Here is a 16,474-nt window from a genome sequence, read left to right as displayed (position 1 = left end):
TTCACTTACCCGGTTGGTGCAGAAAAGTAGATGGATTAAACCCATTTCATCCATTCAGTATAATATATACTATTCAAAAAAAGTAGGGGATATTTGATTTTTAAGTGTTATTAAAGTCGCCTAATGAAACTGACGAAGAAACAAATGACAAAATGAAATGAAGTTCACATTCATCGATTTATTCCAAATGATCGTTAGACTAAGTAAGGCACAGACTGACCATTATAAGGGTAAAATGATACCCGGGGTCAAACAGCAAAGTTACCACAGCATCACAGTCAGTAACGGGTAAATCCTCCTCTGTTTGCCAAACAAGCATTGATCCGACGTGGCATACTCCTAATGAGACGTCTACGGCCATTTTGGTCCAGATTGTCCCATTCCTGTTGCAACGCAGCAGCAAGTTCTTGGACATTGGCAGGACGTTGTTGACGTTGACGTAACCTCTGTCCAAGCATGTCCCAGACATGCTCGATGGGGGAGAGGTCGGGACTCAGTGCTGGCCAAGGTAATGTGGTGATGTTCTGTTGTTGGAGGTAACCTGTAACGATCCTGGCCCTGTGACATCTTGCGTTGTCATCCTGGAAGATGAAACGGCGGCCATGACGTCGTGCGAACGGCACAACATGGACTGCCAAGATGTTGTCCCGGTAGTACTGGCCTGTAACACGCCCTGCAACAACATGTAAAGCCGTTCTTCCAGCAACAGTGATGCCTCCCCACACCATAACAGAACCACCCCCAAATCGATCATGTCTGATGACGTTAACGTCTTGGAAGCGCTAGTTTCGACGACGCCACACCCTCCTACGTCTGTCCAAAAAATCAACAGTGAACCTTGACTCATCTGAAAACATCACATTGCTCCAGCGTCGATTATCCCAGTGTTGACGATCCCTACACCAACGACGTCTTGCCTGAATGTGATGATCTCTCAAACAAGGGATCACGCGAGGACGTCGGGCGCGTAGGTGACCCCTATGCAGTCGATTCCGAATCGTCTGGCCACTCACTCTCACACCAGTGTCTGTTTGAAGACGAGCGCTGATCTGATTTGCTGTGATGACACGATTTCTCAAGGCCAAGGTACGGATAAATCGATCCTGGGCTTGAGTTGTCGCCCTTGGTCGACCTGAGCGTGGTCTGTCCTGTACAGATTGTGTATCACGGTATCTGGACCATAGCCTGCTTATGACAGACTGAGAAACATTCATCGTCCGCGCCACAACCGCCTGTGTTGTGCCGATCTGTAGCATGCCAAGGGCACGTAACCTTTCATTTTGGGTAAGCCGACGCATATCAAAATTTGTTTTCTGGTCACTAAAACAATTAAACTGATGTTTCCACCCTGGAATTCAATGCCACAATGACTGTAACATTCAAAGTCAGAGTCGTGCAAATCTTGGGTTGGACCCCCATGATGATCCCAAGCATCACCTGCATTCCATGCGGTAGCTATTGGTGCGTTTGGGCGTCACATGTAACTGGAAATGTTTCTTCTGTTAGGTTCTATAGTGACTTTTTTCGTAGTCATTTGCATATTTTAGTATTATGCCCCCAAAATCAAATATCCCCTACTTTTTTTGAATAGTATATTACATGTAATGTTCTCCTTTATTGTAATATTCTTCTTGTATTGTTATATAGGATTTTAGTTCTTGATCTTATTTAATGTCGAACAAACAGACGTACGGAGAATTGCCGCCGTTTTGACCTCAGTACACCCTAATCCTATACTATGCACCTAAATGAATATAAATATTGTATCAGAGCTTCTGATTTTAAAAAATAATCTTGGGTAGCCCCCAAGACCTCGCGTCAATTTTGACATTGTCTCCCCCCACCCCATTCAAATTCCTGAACACGCCTCTGACTTTATTTCAATAATGTATGTAACACTGTAACGTACCGCATAAAGGTGAAACGGGGCACGCACTATACATTGTTTAATAGTTGTTTAACAGTTTCGGCTCCAATTTTAATCAGTACTCCAGTGAACATGGAAAAATACCCCACCACCTACTCACGCACCGAAATAAGGAAGAAACGCGAATCCAAGTACCACCCTTTAAGAGCAAAAAGCGAATGTTAGTGCAATTAAGTATAAAACAGCAACAACAACTCTATTTATTATGTATGTAAATAACGCGTCGCGGTGATTCAGTGAGTAAGAGGTTTGTTTTTCCGGCGTGGTTTCCCCTTGTCAGTGGTGCAGGACGGAGGGCAGTGTCCAGTCGTTCGGGTGGGACGAAAACCAGTGGCCACTAGAAGTAACTGTCAGAATGTATTGCAATTGTTATTGATCGCAATAATTGAAACAAGAACATCAACTCAGATGATAACGTTAGTTGTTAAATCATTTACAAGGACCACATCTATTAGATGCAGTTAACAAAAATATGATAATCTAAACAATCCATATAAATTTCAAGCCGATTGGATGATAAATTGGGCAAGCGCTATAACGAAAATTGGTGACATTGGAGGCTTCTGCGTCCCAAAAATATGAATAATGTTTTTAAATTGCAGATACGGTGATAACTGTCGTGCCCCAATAGGATTCTTCCTGTCACTTTCTTTAACACTGGAGATTATTATCAGAAATCAATGAAATTCAATATGATTCTACATCTCACTAATGAAAACACTGAACACAAATCATGCAATATATGCTCAATAAATGTTTCGATATGGTCATTATTATTTCGTTTCTGAATTCGTAAAATGCCGGCTTGAAAATAGCCGTAACAGAGAAAAAAACTGTATAGCGCCAAACGTACCAAAATGAAACGTTAGCTGATGAACAAACAGGCCAACATGACAATATTATTCGTTAACAAGGGAATAAATACAGCTCTGTTTGATTGATTGGGGAAATAATAAAGCAGCTTTTTAAGGCGAGCGATCGCTCTCGAGCGCCTGTCGCTCACCTGAATGTCAACCAAGGGGATTTTTCTCCATCCCCTTAAAAATCATGGAAGGTTTATTACGATTTATGAAACCAGGAATGATCCTGTAACATGCAGTTATTGATATTCAGAACCATTTCCCACGCACACAACTAATCACTCTCCTTAATATCAGTCCACTCTCCTTAATTTCTAAATCACTTTTCTTATCTAAACTGGGAGAGCTTTTTTAGGGGAGCGATTTTTTCCATTTGTTGATTAAGGGGAGTTTTTCGGCTCTCCTGTATAAAACACAAACAACGACGACCAGAAAATGGCATTTATTGGATAAATGAAATTGTAACGAACATTACCAAATTGCATGATATGCCATAATTATGGCAAATTAACCAACTTTTTAAAGATGGGGTGGTGAAATCCGCCACAAATTGAGTTAGCATGAGACCTACAGCCTGAACATTTGGAATTCCCCACACCCGGCAGTCTGGGCCATTGACGTAGTTAACTGTAAACTCTACAACAGGTTTGTAGACAATGAACAGGCCTTATGTACATGGATAAAGAATAATAAGTCTAATATTAATATAATTGGTCAACGAATCATTCATTAAAAACATTTTAAACATTATATTATTATCTCAATGTAATAAATTTACATAAGTACATGTATTATAAAAAATTATGGCTGTTCCATGTGTATATTATATGATTATATGGTATTCTCGCTTTGCTGTGTGATTTTAAAACTCTGTAGGATCCCTCCATCTCATTTGAACCACAGTTTCATACTTGTCACATTTGCGCCACCACCACCCTCTGCAGAAAACGAAAGTACAAAATTCAGATGATCGTAGGCGATATGATATAGTCATTTTAATAATTTTGGCAAGATCACCAATTTGCCAGTGCTAACGATATTGCCCTATCAGTGTTTAAAACACGGATGTCACGTCAACCGTTGACGTTGGCGTACCATTATTTCCAATAATGTACGGGAAACTTGCCATCGTACATTATTTATACTAGATGAAATATTGGTCCCACGTGGTATTTCATTGAAAAGCACATGCAGGATAGTGCCTGTGTGGTCTCGAGCTTAAGATATTGCATAATATTTTGATGCAAAGGGGGGTTTGATGGCCGAATGGTTACCACGTGCGTGCTGTATCATAAGGCCTGTCATTGAGTCAAGTGGCGTGGTTTCGAATCCCCGGTTGTACGTGACAAGGAGTAGGGTCGCCTGTCCAACCTCGTGGTTTTTCTCCGGGTCCTCCGGTTTCCTCCCACTGCTAAAGACCTATACGCGCAAGCGAATTATTTAAATAAAATTAAACCATATGTTAGTCCCGAAATGACCTAGTTTGTGTCGAGTGGACGTTAAACCCCATTTCTCTCTCTCTCTCCCTCTCTCTCTCTCTCTCGTGTAGTATCAATATATTACTTAAGGTCTCGCTCTCGAGCATTAAGCCACACATAATGACCAAACTTAAATCGCAATACCTCTTCGATCAAGGTCAAACGTAAAATTAGATTTTATGCTAGGTTCCCACGATTAGCCATCGTGGAATTGTTTTTACGTTTGGATACGAGGTGATGCGAGTCGATACTTTTTGGTACGATTTGGTACGCTTGGATGCGATATGGTCACGACTGGTCAATTTCAGATGACACGATCTGTCGCGATCTGTTCTTCCGTTCAGATTTACGTCAATAGTTTATCCAATTACATGAGATTAAAATTAGTAATTGAAATGTAATCCTTTGTCTCATAATAAATAGATATACTACATGTACATTAGTTCAACCAAATTAAATACTTTATTTCGGTCGAAGTTTTGAAGTTTATATCATTGACCGTTTCAAAGACGGAGTTTTAGCTACATATATACAATGCAGGAATATACATGTAACTTAAAACAGGTGGGGTATACTTTAATTTACTACCAACTCACGTAGTTTTTCCTGATATTACCGCTCAAAATCGCAAGACCCGCCTCATTTAATTTCAAGGACCGTTTCATCGCCAGAAGATCGTCTTATTGATAGTTTCGGATATGCGTGTTGACATTCATTTATTTGCTAATAGTAAATTAAACTCAGTGTATGATTGTGTATAGTTACCCTTGGACACATTTCTGGAAGGTTTCACCAGTTTCTTCAATACAATCAATTCCCAGTACATTAAAATACATTTTCCCCACACTGGCTGCCGATTCCTCGTTTGCATTTTTTAAACAATCGTACATCGTATCATCGCAAGAACAATGATTCCTAAAATCAAAGGAAGTCGAATATTAGATAACAAGGACAATATATTTTCAGTATTATTGGGTATTAAATGATATGAGTTATAATTTCATAGTTTTATGTTATATTTTTAATATGTATTAAAATAAAGCCTTAAAATAGATGGTATCTATAAACAGTCATACCTTGTTACAGAATAATCCTATAATTCACTATTGCCAGTTGAGAAATTCGCAAAAATATCATTTTCAACTTCAAATTCAAACGTTTGAAGATAGCTATTCCATGGTGGGGAATAGGAAAACAAGGGAGGTAATTGTCTTATTATTTCCGGTGTGGAGATTTTTAAGTGTGAGAAAGATAACTTATGATCGTATAATAGTGAGTTGACAACCTATTGAGCAAAAGACATAGAAATAATTATGTTTTGACTTTTTTAGAAAATAAGAAATTGTAACTTTAAGTTATGAGTAGACACATTGTTGGAATTCCAGACCTACATGTAAATAATAAGACGAATATTATCATGATTATGGTTAGTATTTTGATCTTTATGCCAACCTTTAACAGAAATTGCATATTAAGATTGTAAAAAAAATACCCTGCATGTTATGCACAGGTTATTCTACATACGAGTACCAAAATGCAGTGTTATATAAGCCATATTTCCTCGTCAATGGAGGGATGGAGATCTGACAATGGTCGTGTTCTCTGCAGCATTTATCAGTCTCCACATGTTCACCAAGGTCATCATAATTAGTAGCAGTCGAACCAGCACCACACCATTTAGTTCCTGCAATGCAAAGAGAAATAAATGCTATTGTTCATAAAGACATTAATATTAACATAATATATGAAATGAAATGAAATGGGTTTAACGTCCCACTGTTCTAATGAAGACGGGCATACAGTGTGCTATGATGAAAATTTTGCACGGACAGCGGCACTATGGCCTACTCTTATTTCAAATTCAAACTTCAGAATCCTTTACGTGCACTCCAATGTTTACACGGGACCTCTGTTTTTCGTTCCACCCGAACGACTATACGTTGCCCCTTGCTAAGCCTTCCGTCCGGCATCACTGACAAAGGGGAACCACGTCAGAAAATCCCGATGAACTTTCACGGCCAATGCAGGGATCAAGCCCATGATATCCTGGTTAGATGGCCAACCTCCTACTCACTGGGCCACCGTAGCTCCCGTTAACAGAAGCTATCGATATGTTAACAATGGCGTGGAGACAATATCAAATAGATGCTGACTACCTCAATGGCGGGGTGTTGGGAATGGGGGTGGAATCGTCCATGCCAGCATCGCCTGACAATCTATTATTGTACGTTTAAAGCTAAAAACAATAAAATTATTTTTTTATTGAAAATCTCTAGAACGCAAAAACTGTCAAACTGCAGAGTCTCGTTTAATTTACTTTCAATCAAAACTTGAAAGTATTTTGCAATCACATGCCAATGTTGCTCAAATTAGGTCTAGTTTTTGATGGGTTGAAGACTGTGATAAAGCTTTAATTTGCTCCCATGACAAGAATGTTTCTACTGATAGCTAGGGATAGAACTGTTACTGCAAAACTAGTTCAAAATCGCTTAAACGTTTCCCAGAAACCAACTGGTTTACCTAATTTATTATATAATTTTTAACCATACTATGCTATATACCTATTGATTCATGTTTACCTCATTTAAATGTGACAATCCTAATAGTTTTATATTTTGAAGAAGCATAAAAATGTGGGCGAAAACCTAATTCCCAGTAATGACCCAGACGTTACCACTCGTTTCATTTCTTTATTACCGGTGAACAAATCATGCAAATTTGAAAAGAACTCTGACCTGTGGGGCGTTCAAAAGACCGGGCAAAATATTCCCCATGGCAACCTGCATGTCGTATGCCCATCTTCATCAAACGGGTTCGTGCAGAAAAGAAGGGCGTTGAGCCCCATTCGATTTATAAACCAGTAAACAGTTTAAAAGAAATGTTTAATAAAAATGTTATGTAAAACTTTTAACTGAATTTTCTTACCTGGAAAAGTAAAGGCTCTTTTCTTTCTAATAACGGCCTGTGCATGACTTTCAGCAGATGTGTTCATATTTTGCAAATGACAAGCGTGTAGGATTGATTCCATTTCACCGCTACCTATTATCTTAACATCAATGTCTTTATTCAGAAATATTTCCAAAAGATACGACCTAAAAGTAAAGCGTGATAAAACAAATTCACGTATCCAATATATTACTATTAAAGAACGAATTTCAGACTTTATTTTTGTTAAAATGATTAATAATGAAAATTAGTATATATTATATAGGCTTCTGGCGATGTAAATTGTTTTATCAATAATATGTGTACATGTACTTGAATAAAAAAAGGAAAGAAAAGTTAACGTTCCAAGTAGAAGTTTATATATATATGTACATGTATACTGCTTTCACTTAACAAAATATACATTGAACAATGTGATTAAAAGCTTAGACATGTGTTATCAACACCATGAGAAACAAACTTCTCATCTACATAGCATAATCATAGAAAGGTTATGGCGTATATACTATACCTGTCACCATGTATATAACACGATTCTTCACCATTATAAAAGTCTTTTTCTACTGCCCTTTTAGTGTCGGAATAAAATTCAACTCGACCAAAAACAACCTTCATAAAAAGCCATATAACCAACACTTGAAGCAGACCCATTACTAATTTTGAATGCTTACTACAATTCTTCCTTGTCAGATTTGAAATTTCTGCGGTGGTCGCTGTTTTTAAAGGTCGATTGCATGCCTTCGGGGTAAAAAGTAAGATAAAATAAACCCGGTGAAATCAACAAAAAAGAAACCCCCCATAAAATTATTGAATCGGAGTAATGGTCAATAATTATATTCCCCCCGGTCAACAAAATATTAAATTAAATCTTTGATTGTGTGTAAATCAAGTTAGATACAAGTAATTGATAGTGTTGAAACTATGACCCAAGGTCATGAAAGTCTGTACCAAATGTCTTGTTTACTCTGAAAAAGTAAAAATGTTAAAAGTAAAATAAACAAGACGACCCGGTCACGGTCATCAAACGCCTTTGTACTTTGAAATGTTTGGGAAGATGCAGGGATTGACAATCTCTAGGTTAATCACCAATCAAAACAATCAAACACTAGATTTGGTCAAATGTAGTAGTGTAGCAAATTGTATCAGACAGGCCTTGTTAATTTGATATTATTTGAGCCCAATTACAATTACACTATCAAAAGACTGAAAAGTTATATGCTTATAGTTCTATATATAAATGATGCAAGGCTGAAAACAGAATAATTATCAACCTATCAAAAGACTGAAAAGTTATATGCTCAGTTCTAGAGATGTGAATGATGCCAGGTTTAAAACCGAATTTCAAAAGAGTTCTTGGAAAGATTTTTATTTAGATATGCTCCAGAATAAAAGGTATATCAAAAACTAAGTCACATTTTCAATGAAAATTCATATTCATTCTGTAAATAAATTTGTAATTAGCTAAAGGCACAGCTATAGTGTTATAGGTAGATGTTCGAGGGCTGGCTGAAAAATTCTATGAATAAAAAGGATAGATCAGTTATGAAACAAACTTTTGTCACCAACATGCCGACATGGTCCCCACTTTAGGGAATGACGCCCATTCCTTTTCCACAGTAAAGAAGTGGGCTGCGGAATTTAAGTGTGGTAGAGAGAGCCATCAACAGCAACTATCCATAAAACATTACCCGGGTGCATGACATGTGGGCATTTCTCATTGGAAGGTTGAGCATATTATTGCCAAGGAATTAGAAATGACAAAAGTTTTTGCAAGATGGGTGCCAAGGCTCTAGACTGCGGATCAGAAACGTGTCAGAATCCTGACGTTCCGTGACAATCTGCGCCAGATTGTAACAATGGATGAGGCCTGTTTCCAAAAAAGAACTAGGCGGTCGTCATTTTCCTAGTATGGATGATGTCATGTCAGCTGTGAATGACATTTTTTTTTTACAGTGGCCGAAGAAAATGTCTTTCGGACCGGCATACTGGCCTTACAACATCGTTGGCAAAAGCGTGTACCATCGACTTTGTACCAGTCTTTAACAGATAGGCTTAGAACTTTTCAGCCAGACCTCTATGTACAAAGTTTCATAAAGATATCTCGATTCGTTTATGGAATATGCGGAAAAATAGTTGTATACAAAAAGACATCTTAAAGAATTTATGAGGCATGCCCAGGAATCAAAACCGGGAGTAATTTTAATATGCCGGCCATAACGCATCTTGTGTGTGGGGGAGGGGCCTACAATTCTTGGGGGGGGGGGGGCACTCAACCTGCTAACTGTTAGTAAATCATACTGGTGTGCACTGAAATACCCATACTGATAGAAGTCATTTTTCAAATATTCAGAATCTCAGAATGAATTCTCCAAAATGAAAAAAAACAAAACATATAGGAGTAATAGATGTGCATGCAATGTATATTTCCAACAGTTTAAACAAATGCATAATATGTGTTGAAGCAGCACCAGAACAATTCGTACAAGTTTTTTGATAATTTCCGGATTTGTAATTTGTTAAAAGGTAAAATTATATTCAACAGAGAAAAATCACCTTTCTCTGCTTATCATCCTATGTGTAAGCATACTTTTAACCAGTGATTCTCAATCAGTGTGCCGAGAAATTTTGAAAGGTACACTAACAAAACGTAAAAGATCACGTGATCCCAATTGAGTATTCACTGGTGTCTAATGATAAGTTCATGGCTGTGTCTATGACTAGTCTGTCTACGGGTGTATTCCGTCTGACTTATCATGTTTTATTTTGCAAAATTCAAATAGTTTTCATATATTATATTTAGCCAGGTGTGCTGTTATTGTTTCATGTGTTCCAAGGTGTGCCGTTGGCAAAACAAGGTTGAGAACCACTGCTTTAAACCCCACTGAATCAATAAGTCTGACCTGCTACTGATGACATATATTTTCCCATACTATGTAGGCCTATATATATCAAATGAAATAAAAATTAACAATTATTTTCCAGTGAACAATTTATTAAGTTAAATGCTTTCTACAAAACTAAATGTCTATACAATCTTTATGAGTTTTAATATGAAATGAAATGTATTCTTTACTCCTGCAACTTAATAATATTCTATATTTGATAAACTATCTAATCTTGAAGGCCACATAGTCTTCATAGAGACAGGTATATTTGTGGGCTTAATAAATAATTGCATTAAGGAGTGATTTAATGAATTTAGAATACTTATTTATCAAAACAGACATCTTATAAAACAGTGTGGGTTTCTGTATTTTGGTTAGGGGAGCCACCGCGGCTAGGTGGTTAAGACGCTGGCTCGCTAGTCTGGAGGTTGGGTGTTCGATCCCTGCATTGGCCCAGAAAGTTCATCAGGATTTTCCGACGTGGTTTCCCCTTGTCAGTGGTGCAGAACGGAGGGCCTGACAAGGACAGCTGTCTAGTCCTTCGGATGAAACAAAAAAAACAAGGTCCCGTGTATACATTGGAATGCACGTAAAAGATCCCTTGGCAGTTAGAATTCGATATAAGAGTAGGCAATAGTGCCGATGCCCGGGCAAAAATTTCCCTCATAGCACACTGTATGGGGTATGCCCGTCTTTATTAGCCCAGTTTGGAGCAGAACAGTAGGACGTTAAACCCCATTTCATTTCATTTGTATTTTGGTTAAGGTTTTATTTTTCTTTATATTTTTCATAAGATCAACAACTCGTCAACTAGTCAGTAAATATATAATTTGTTTTGCTAAATTACAAATGAAAAAAAAAAAAATTTCACACATTAAATAATCACATATATTTTATTCTATTTGATAATCATCCTGCCATTTTTTCTTCTCGCCAACACGATTAGGCTTTCTATAATCTATTCCTGGCTTGAATGCTGGAGCTACATAGTCTAGTTCTTCCAGTACTAACTGTCCATCTCGTAAAGCCTTTAGAAATACTTGCATCTGTAAAACAACCAATTGGAATTAACTTTTCTCAGAATTGAAAGTGAGAACAAGTTTGTAGACTGGTTTAGAAATAGGTAGTTACTAGGGTAACTGGTATATTCAGTAGTTACTAGGGTTACTGGTATAATCAGTAGATAAACAAACACCTACAAGACATGTTAGTTTAGTATAGACAACTACCCTTTTAACTACCCTTTTTCATTATCACACACAGGTGTGTCTATAATATATAATTTAGGGGTAATATATCATAAACATCATATCACTTGCTGATATTAAACAACTGATTCAAATTCCTTAAAAAATTGGATAATAATTGAACCCACTAGAGTGAGAGGCTAACAAGAGTTTGTAACAAAGGGGAATAACTATAGGGATTATTATAGATAATTAATAGGGTTCTACCTTTCAAAGGTAGAGAGTATAGACCACCAATATAAATTTTTAGTAAGATCGAATTATAATTCTAGACTCTATGGGTGCTAATTAGGGGTATGACTCCAGAAGTTATCGAAAATCATTGAATGATGAATGTGATAGACAACCTATCGTAATTTCAATAGATTATAGATAGTGAACAAGAAATGTGAACAAAAGGCAGATGGAGTGATGATAATATATGACCGCATTATAGTGTGTGGTATAAAATAAAAAAAAAAACAAAAACAAAAAAAAATCCCAGACAAATAGTGATATCAAATGGCTATTTCAAATGTTATCTAGTTGAACATCTCTGACCCCTACCTTCTCTGAATTTATATCTTCAGACTTTTCATCATAAAAAACTCGAGTAATACCCGCCTGAAGACATCTATCAGCCAATATTCGACCAATATTCTTTGCTGCTGATATATCTAATGTGCTGTAATAAAAAATGAAAAAAAAAATAGTTTTCCAGGCAAGGTACATGTACATGGTAGCATTACTAGTATTATTAGAACCTTGACACAGGAAGGGGGGGGGGGGGTGGATGGCCGAATGGTTAGCGTGTGCACACTGTATCATAAAGTCTGTCATTGAGTCAACTGACATGGTTTCGATTCCCCGGTTATACGTGACAAGGAGTAGGGTCATCTGTTCAACTTTTCTCTCTCTCTCTTTTTCACACAGGAAGATAGTTAATAACAAAAAAAATGATAATATCACTTAAACAGTTACAAACTACTTGCTGAATTTATCAATAAATATTGCTTAAAATCATTATTTCACAATATTTCACCTGTAAAGGCCTTGTTTAATTGCCCATTCTTTGGTAGATGCTGATACTACTACTACTTCTGTATTATGTTCTACTTCAGCTGTAGTATGCCTGTGGGTTACCTCAAATTTTAATCTGAAATACAAATATACATCATATATATCATACTGGTAAAATCAATTATTGGAATAATCACCAATTCATGCTTTCCTTGTTTCTAATATTTTATTGTAAAAAAAACAGACAATAACTTACTTATAATAATAGTTTTTAGTCGGGTATTGTAAAGTCCAACCCTGTCTTTTGGGAGCTATTGCTGTCTGTTCTAAACACCTAGAAATAATCAAATAATAAATAATTATATCATACCTTTACATTTAATAAACCAGGTAATATAAAGCATTTCACCAATTCTTCATGTAATGTATCATTAGATAAACAGTTCAAGAACAGTAAAGATAGGGGAGGGGATCTGGATTAGGCAGGATTATCAGATGACTTTGTGATAATTGGAGTTTATAATATCAGGATTAAAAATGTATGAATAACTAATTTAAGACCTAGTTTATTGTTACTGGAAGTACGTTATATGTGTACTTAAACTATAAATAAAGAGTACTAAAGAGTGTGTTGGGTTTAGTGCTGGTTATTGCCACTGCAGACACGTTACAATACATATTGCGATTCAAGTTCTACGATACAATTCGTATCACGATTTAGAACCAGGTCAATATACATGTATACCAAGAAAACAACAGGATAAAAGATAGGAGTGCCCTCTCAACCTGGTGGGTTTACTCCGGGTACTCCGGTTTCCTCCCACAGGAAAGACCCCTGCATGTGCGCTAAGCATAATAAACCAGCGGCTGCCAGGCAGGATACCGCCACATTTTCGAGAGATGGATAGAGAACAAGCTAACAAGAAAGTGATTTTTCCTACTATCAAGACCCATAATTCAGGAAATTACAATTCGATATGCGCATATATCGAAAGGAACTGAACGAACGGCAGCCATTTTGTCTGTCAATTTTGGGCCGATTTTCACGAAATTCGAACTCAATCGTCCTCAGGGTGTAACGGTGATATAATAATACGTTTTTTTAAATCGGATAAAAATTATGACCTTTATAGGATCCACAAGCTAAAAACGCAATTTTTCGTACAATCAGGGGCCATAATTCAGGAAGTTACGGTCCGATATGTGCGAATATCGAAAGGAACCAAGATCTTTGGGTTATAAACTTATATTTCAAGTTTCAACAAAATCGGATAAAAATTGTGACCTCTATAGGGTCCACAACCTTGATATACCATTTTCTTACGCTATTTGAGAACGAACGACGGCCATTTTGTCTGTCAATTCTGGGCCGATTTTCACAAAATTCGAATTCAGTCGTCCCTAGGATGTAACGGTGATATAATAATACGTTTTTTTAAATCGGGTAAAAATTATGACTTCTATAGGGTCCACAAGCTAAAAACGTGATTTTTTGTACAATCAGGGGTCATAATTCAGGAAGTTACGGTCCGATATGCACGAATATCGAAAGGAACCAAGATCTTTGGGTTATAAACTTACATTTCAAGTTTCAACAAAATCAGATAAAAATTGTGACCCCTAAAGGGTCCACAACCTTGATATACCATATTCTTACGCTATTTGGGAACGAATGGCGGCCATTTTGTCTGTCAATTTTGGGCCGATTTTCACGAAATTCGAACTCAATCATCCTTAGGGTGTAACGGTGATATAATAGAATGGTTTTTTAAATCGGATAAAAATTATGACTTCTATAGGGTCCACAAGCTAAAAACATGATTTTTCGTACAATCAGGGGCCATAATTCAGGAAGTTACTGTCCGATATGCGCAAATATCGAAAGGAACTGAGATCTTTGGGTTATAAACTTACATTTCAAGTTTCAACAAAATCGGATAAAAATTGTGACCTCTATAGGGTCCACAAGCTAAAAACGTGATTTTTCGTACAAACAGGGGCCATAATCCATGAAGTTTCGATCCGATACATGCCAATATCGAAAGCAGCCGAGATCTTTTGGGGATAAACCTATATTTCAAGTTTCGTCGAAATCGGATAAGAATTGTGACCTGTAGAGAGTCCACAAACAATTGTGGACGGACGGACGGACGTCCGGACGGACTGGGGCGACTGCATAATACGTCCACATGAAAATGTGGGTGTATAAAAAATACAACTTGTCTGTGATATCACCATCGTTGGAAGTGGACATTAAATACTAAAAGTTATGATGAATCTACAAAGAGTTTACAACAATTATGTAAGATGTATTAATGTCCTTCACAATAAAATTGGGCAAATAAAAATACAGTTTATATATATAATTACCTTGGGTTTCTATTGATAAATACTGGGTTTGGTTTAAAATCTTTATTATCATTTGATAATACACTAGCTGATGTTGACAAATATCCTGAAAGTAAGATTCGGTCCTCAAGTTACGTTTCTGGGAAATTTAAGACTATAAAATATATCAGTGACGATTCAGATAGAAAAGAAGCATGCAAACAGAATTTACACAACACACTCGGCGGTATATAAAGGCTATCAAATTTGTATTCTTTAGTAGGTAAATAAGGGTCATAACTCAGTAGGTACTTATTAGAAATTGTTGAACTTTGATAGGTATTTTTGTCTTGCTAATCTATAAACAATACAGATAATTTCAGACCAATATTCCCCAAATCATGTAAGTTCAATTGTATTCTTCAATTCATTTAACATGTCTAAACAATGCATACATAAGTAGATCAAACGAGAACTTTTGCCGATAATTACGAGATTATACAAAGTTATGCTACATGCAGGAGTGATGAGTTTTGTTTCAGAAAAGTGTAAATTCAATTTCAGACATGACCAAGACAAACTCAAAGTTTATTATACCCACCACCAATATGAATAGATTGCATCCAATCCATTGGTTATTTTAGCCCACTATTCAAATATTGTAAGTCATACTGTACCTCGAATGCTATTCCAAAATTCGATACCATTCAAATCAATATATTTTTAGACACAGGAGTGCCCGCCCCGCCCCCCCCCCCCCCAACACACACACACACCACTCTCTTATATATTTTCATCAGCAGGGAAGTAGTCTGTCTTAAATACTTGTCAACAATTCCCAAAGAGCAACTATCGAAAAATCTAGCGAATTGGATCACCTTGAGAATGAGAGCCAAATGAAACTGATCAGATTTACTTCATAATGAGATGCAAGACCAGCAGGTAAAGTATAATCAAAACAGTACTGTTTTCGATCATATATATAAGGTTTGTCATCGACTCAAGTGACATGGTTACCAGTCCACACTTGTAATATTTGTATGTAAGTTGTAACTAAGTAAGGGCTTAATTTTCATGCAAGCAAATTATTGATTGAAAAAAAACAATTGTACATGTACACCATGTATTTGTACCAAAATTAACTGGTTTGTGTTGGAGTGGACATTTAACCCCATTTCTCTCCCCTGGTCCTAAATGATTTAAATCTGTATTATCTACAGGGAATGAATGAATGAAATGGCCAATGGGGTTTAAGTAGACGGTAGTGTCAGAAATGTTTGACGCCAACCGGGCTAATGAACACAATATCTAGAAACTGCAATAAATGTGAGAACCATTGGGCAGTGAGAAATCGAAATTTAATTGGAGTAAGTAAAAGCTCAGATAGTCATAATATTGTCTCGATCAATTCATATACTTAGTTAAATGTCTAAAATCTCAGTTTATTATAGTCTTATTTTAGTTACAAATGTACGTGGTCCCATTTCAGCGTGGTCAAATTCACAGTCTTTGACATTGGCCTGTGATTCCTTTGAGGTATTGAGATAGCAGTTCTGAATTTGTCTTACCAAGATGATTAGGAAGTATTTGTTGTCGAGTAAGGCACGAAAAAACACCAAAATCACAAACAGCTGGATTAAAATATCTAGATAATCTTAAAGGAACCATTTCATCGCCGTGCTTTTTACAATTACCGGAAGAGAAGTCTACTTTTACTTTTAAAATAATTTTGGAGTTATCTCCCCCACTACTTTTACTTTGGATCTTTTGGAGTGTTCTCCCTTTGAATGGTAATGGAATAATT

At 36.7% G+C, this 16,474-nt stretch overlaps 2 protein-coding genes across 2 annotated transcripts; both read right to left on the bottom strand.

Annotated features, from left to right (window-relative positions):
• Nucleotides 1-3,214: 3,214 nt before the first annotated feature.
• Nucleotides 3,215-7,841, bottom strand: LOC126823911 (acidic phospholipase A2 PA4). The gene is made up of 5 exons (XM_050552985.2): nucleotides 7,723-7,841; nucleotides 7,191-7,357; nucleotides 5,790-5,949; nucleotides 5,031-5,180; nucleotides 3,215-3,725 (listed from the first exon to the last, which is right to left on the bottom strand). Exons 1-5 carry the CDS (start codon nucleotides 7,824-7,826, stop codon nucleotides 3,650-3,652), a joined length of 657 nt encoding a protein of 218 aa, XP_050408942.1. The 5' UTR covers nucleotides 7,827-7,841; the 3' UTR covers nucleotides 3,215-3,649.
• A 3,129-nt stretch (nucleotides 7,842-10,970) lies between these two features.
• On the bottom strand, nucleotides 10,971-16,391 carry LOC126823908 (39S ribosomal protein L18, mitochondrial). Its single transcript, XM_050552983.2, has 6 exons — nucleotides 16,239-16,391; nucleotides 14,713-14,797; nucleotides 12,599-12,676; nucleotides 12,365-12,478; nucleotides 11,890-12,007; nucleotides 10,971-11,142 (listed from the first exon to the last, which is right to left on the bottom strand). The coding sequence occupies exons 1-6, from the start codon at nucleotides 16,336-16,338 to the stop codon at nucleotides 10,990-10,992; spliced, it is 648 nt and encodes a 215-aa protein (XP_050408940.2). The 5' UTR covers nucleotides 16,339-16,391; the 3' UTR covers nucleotides 10,971-10,989.
• Nucleotides 16,392-16,474: the final 83 nt, after the last annotated feature.

This window comes from Patella vulgata, chromosome 6, assembly GCF_932274485.2.
Source record: "Patella vulgata chromosome 6, xgPatVulg1.2, whole genome shotgun sequence".
Taxonomy (NCBI): Eukaryota; Metazoa; Mollusca; class Gastropoda; family Patellidae; genus Patella; species Patella vulgata.
The sequence above is the reverse complement of the archived record's forward strand: the minus strand, read 5'-3'. Positions and strand labels throughout refer to the sequence as shown.

Coding starts and splice junctions, on each gene's coding strand:
- LOC126823911 (XM_050552985.2), bottom strand. CDS start 7,826: ATGAAGGTTGTTTTTGGTCGAGTTGAATTTTATTCCGACACTAAAAGG. Junction 7,358..7,722: donor TGTTATATACATGGTGACAG/GTATAGTATATA, acceptor CTTTACTTTTAG/GTCGTATCTTTTGGAAATAT. Junction 5,950..7,190: donor AAGAGCCTTTACTTTTCCAG/GTAAGAAAATTC, acceptor TTTGCATTGCAG/GAACTAAATGGTGTGGTGCT.
- LOC126823908 (XM_050552983.2), bottom strand. CDS start 16,338: ATGGTTCCTTTAAGATTATCTAGATATTTTAATCCAGCTGTTTGTGAT. Junction 12,677..14,712: donor TTTATCAATAGAAACCCAAG/GTAATTATATAT, acceptor GATTATTTCTAG/GTGTTTAGAACAGACAGCAA. Junction 12,008..12,364: donor ATTAAACAAGGCCTTTACAG/GTGAAATATTGT, acceptor TTTTTATTACAG/CACATTAGATATATCAGCAG.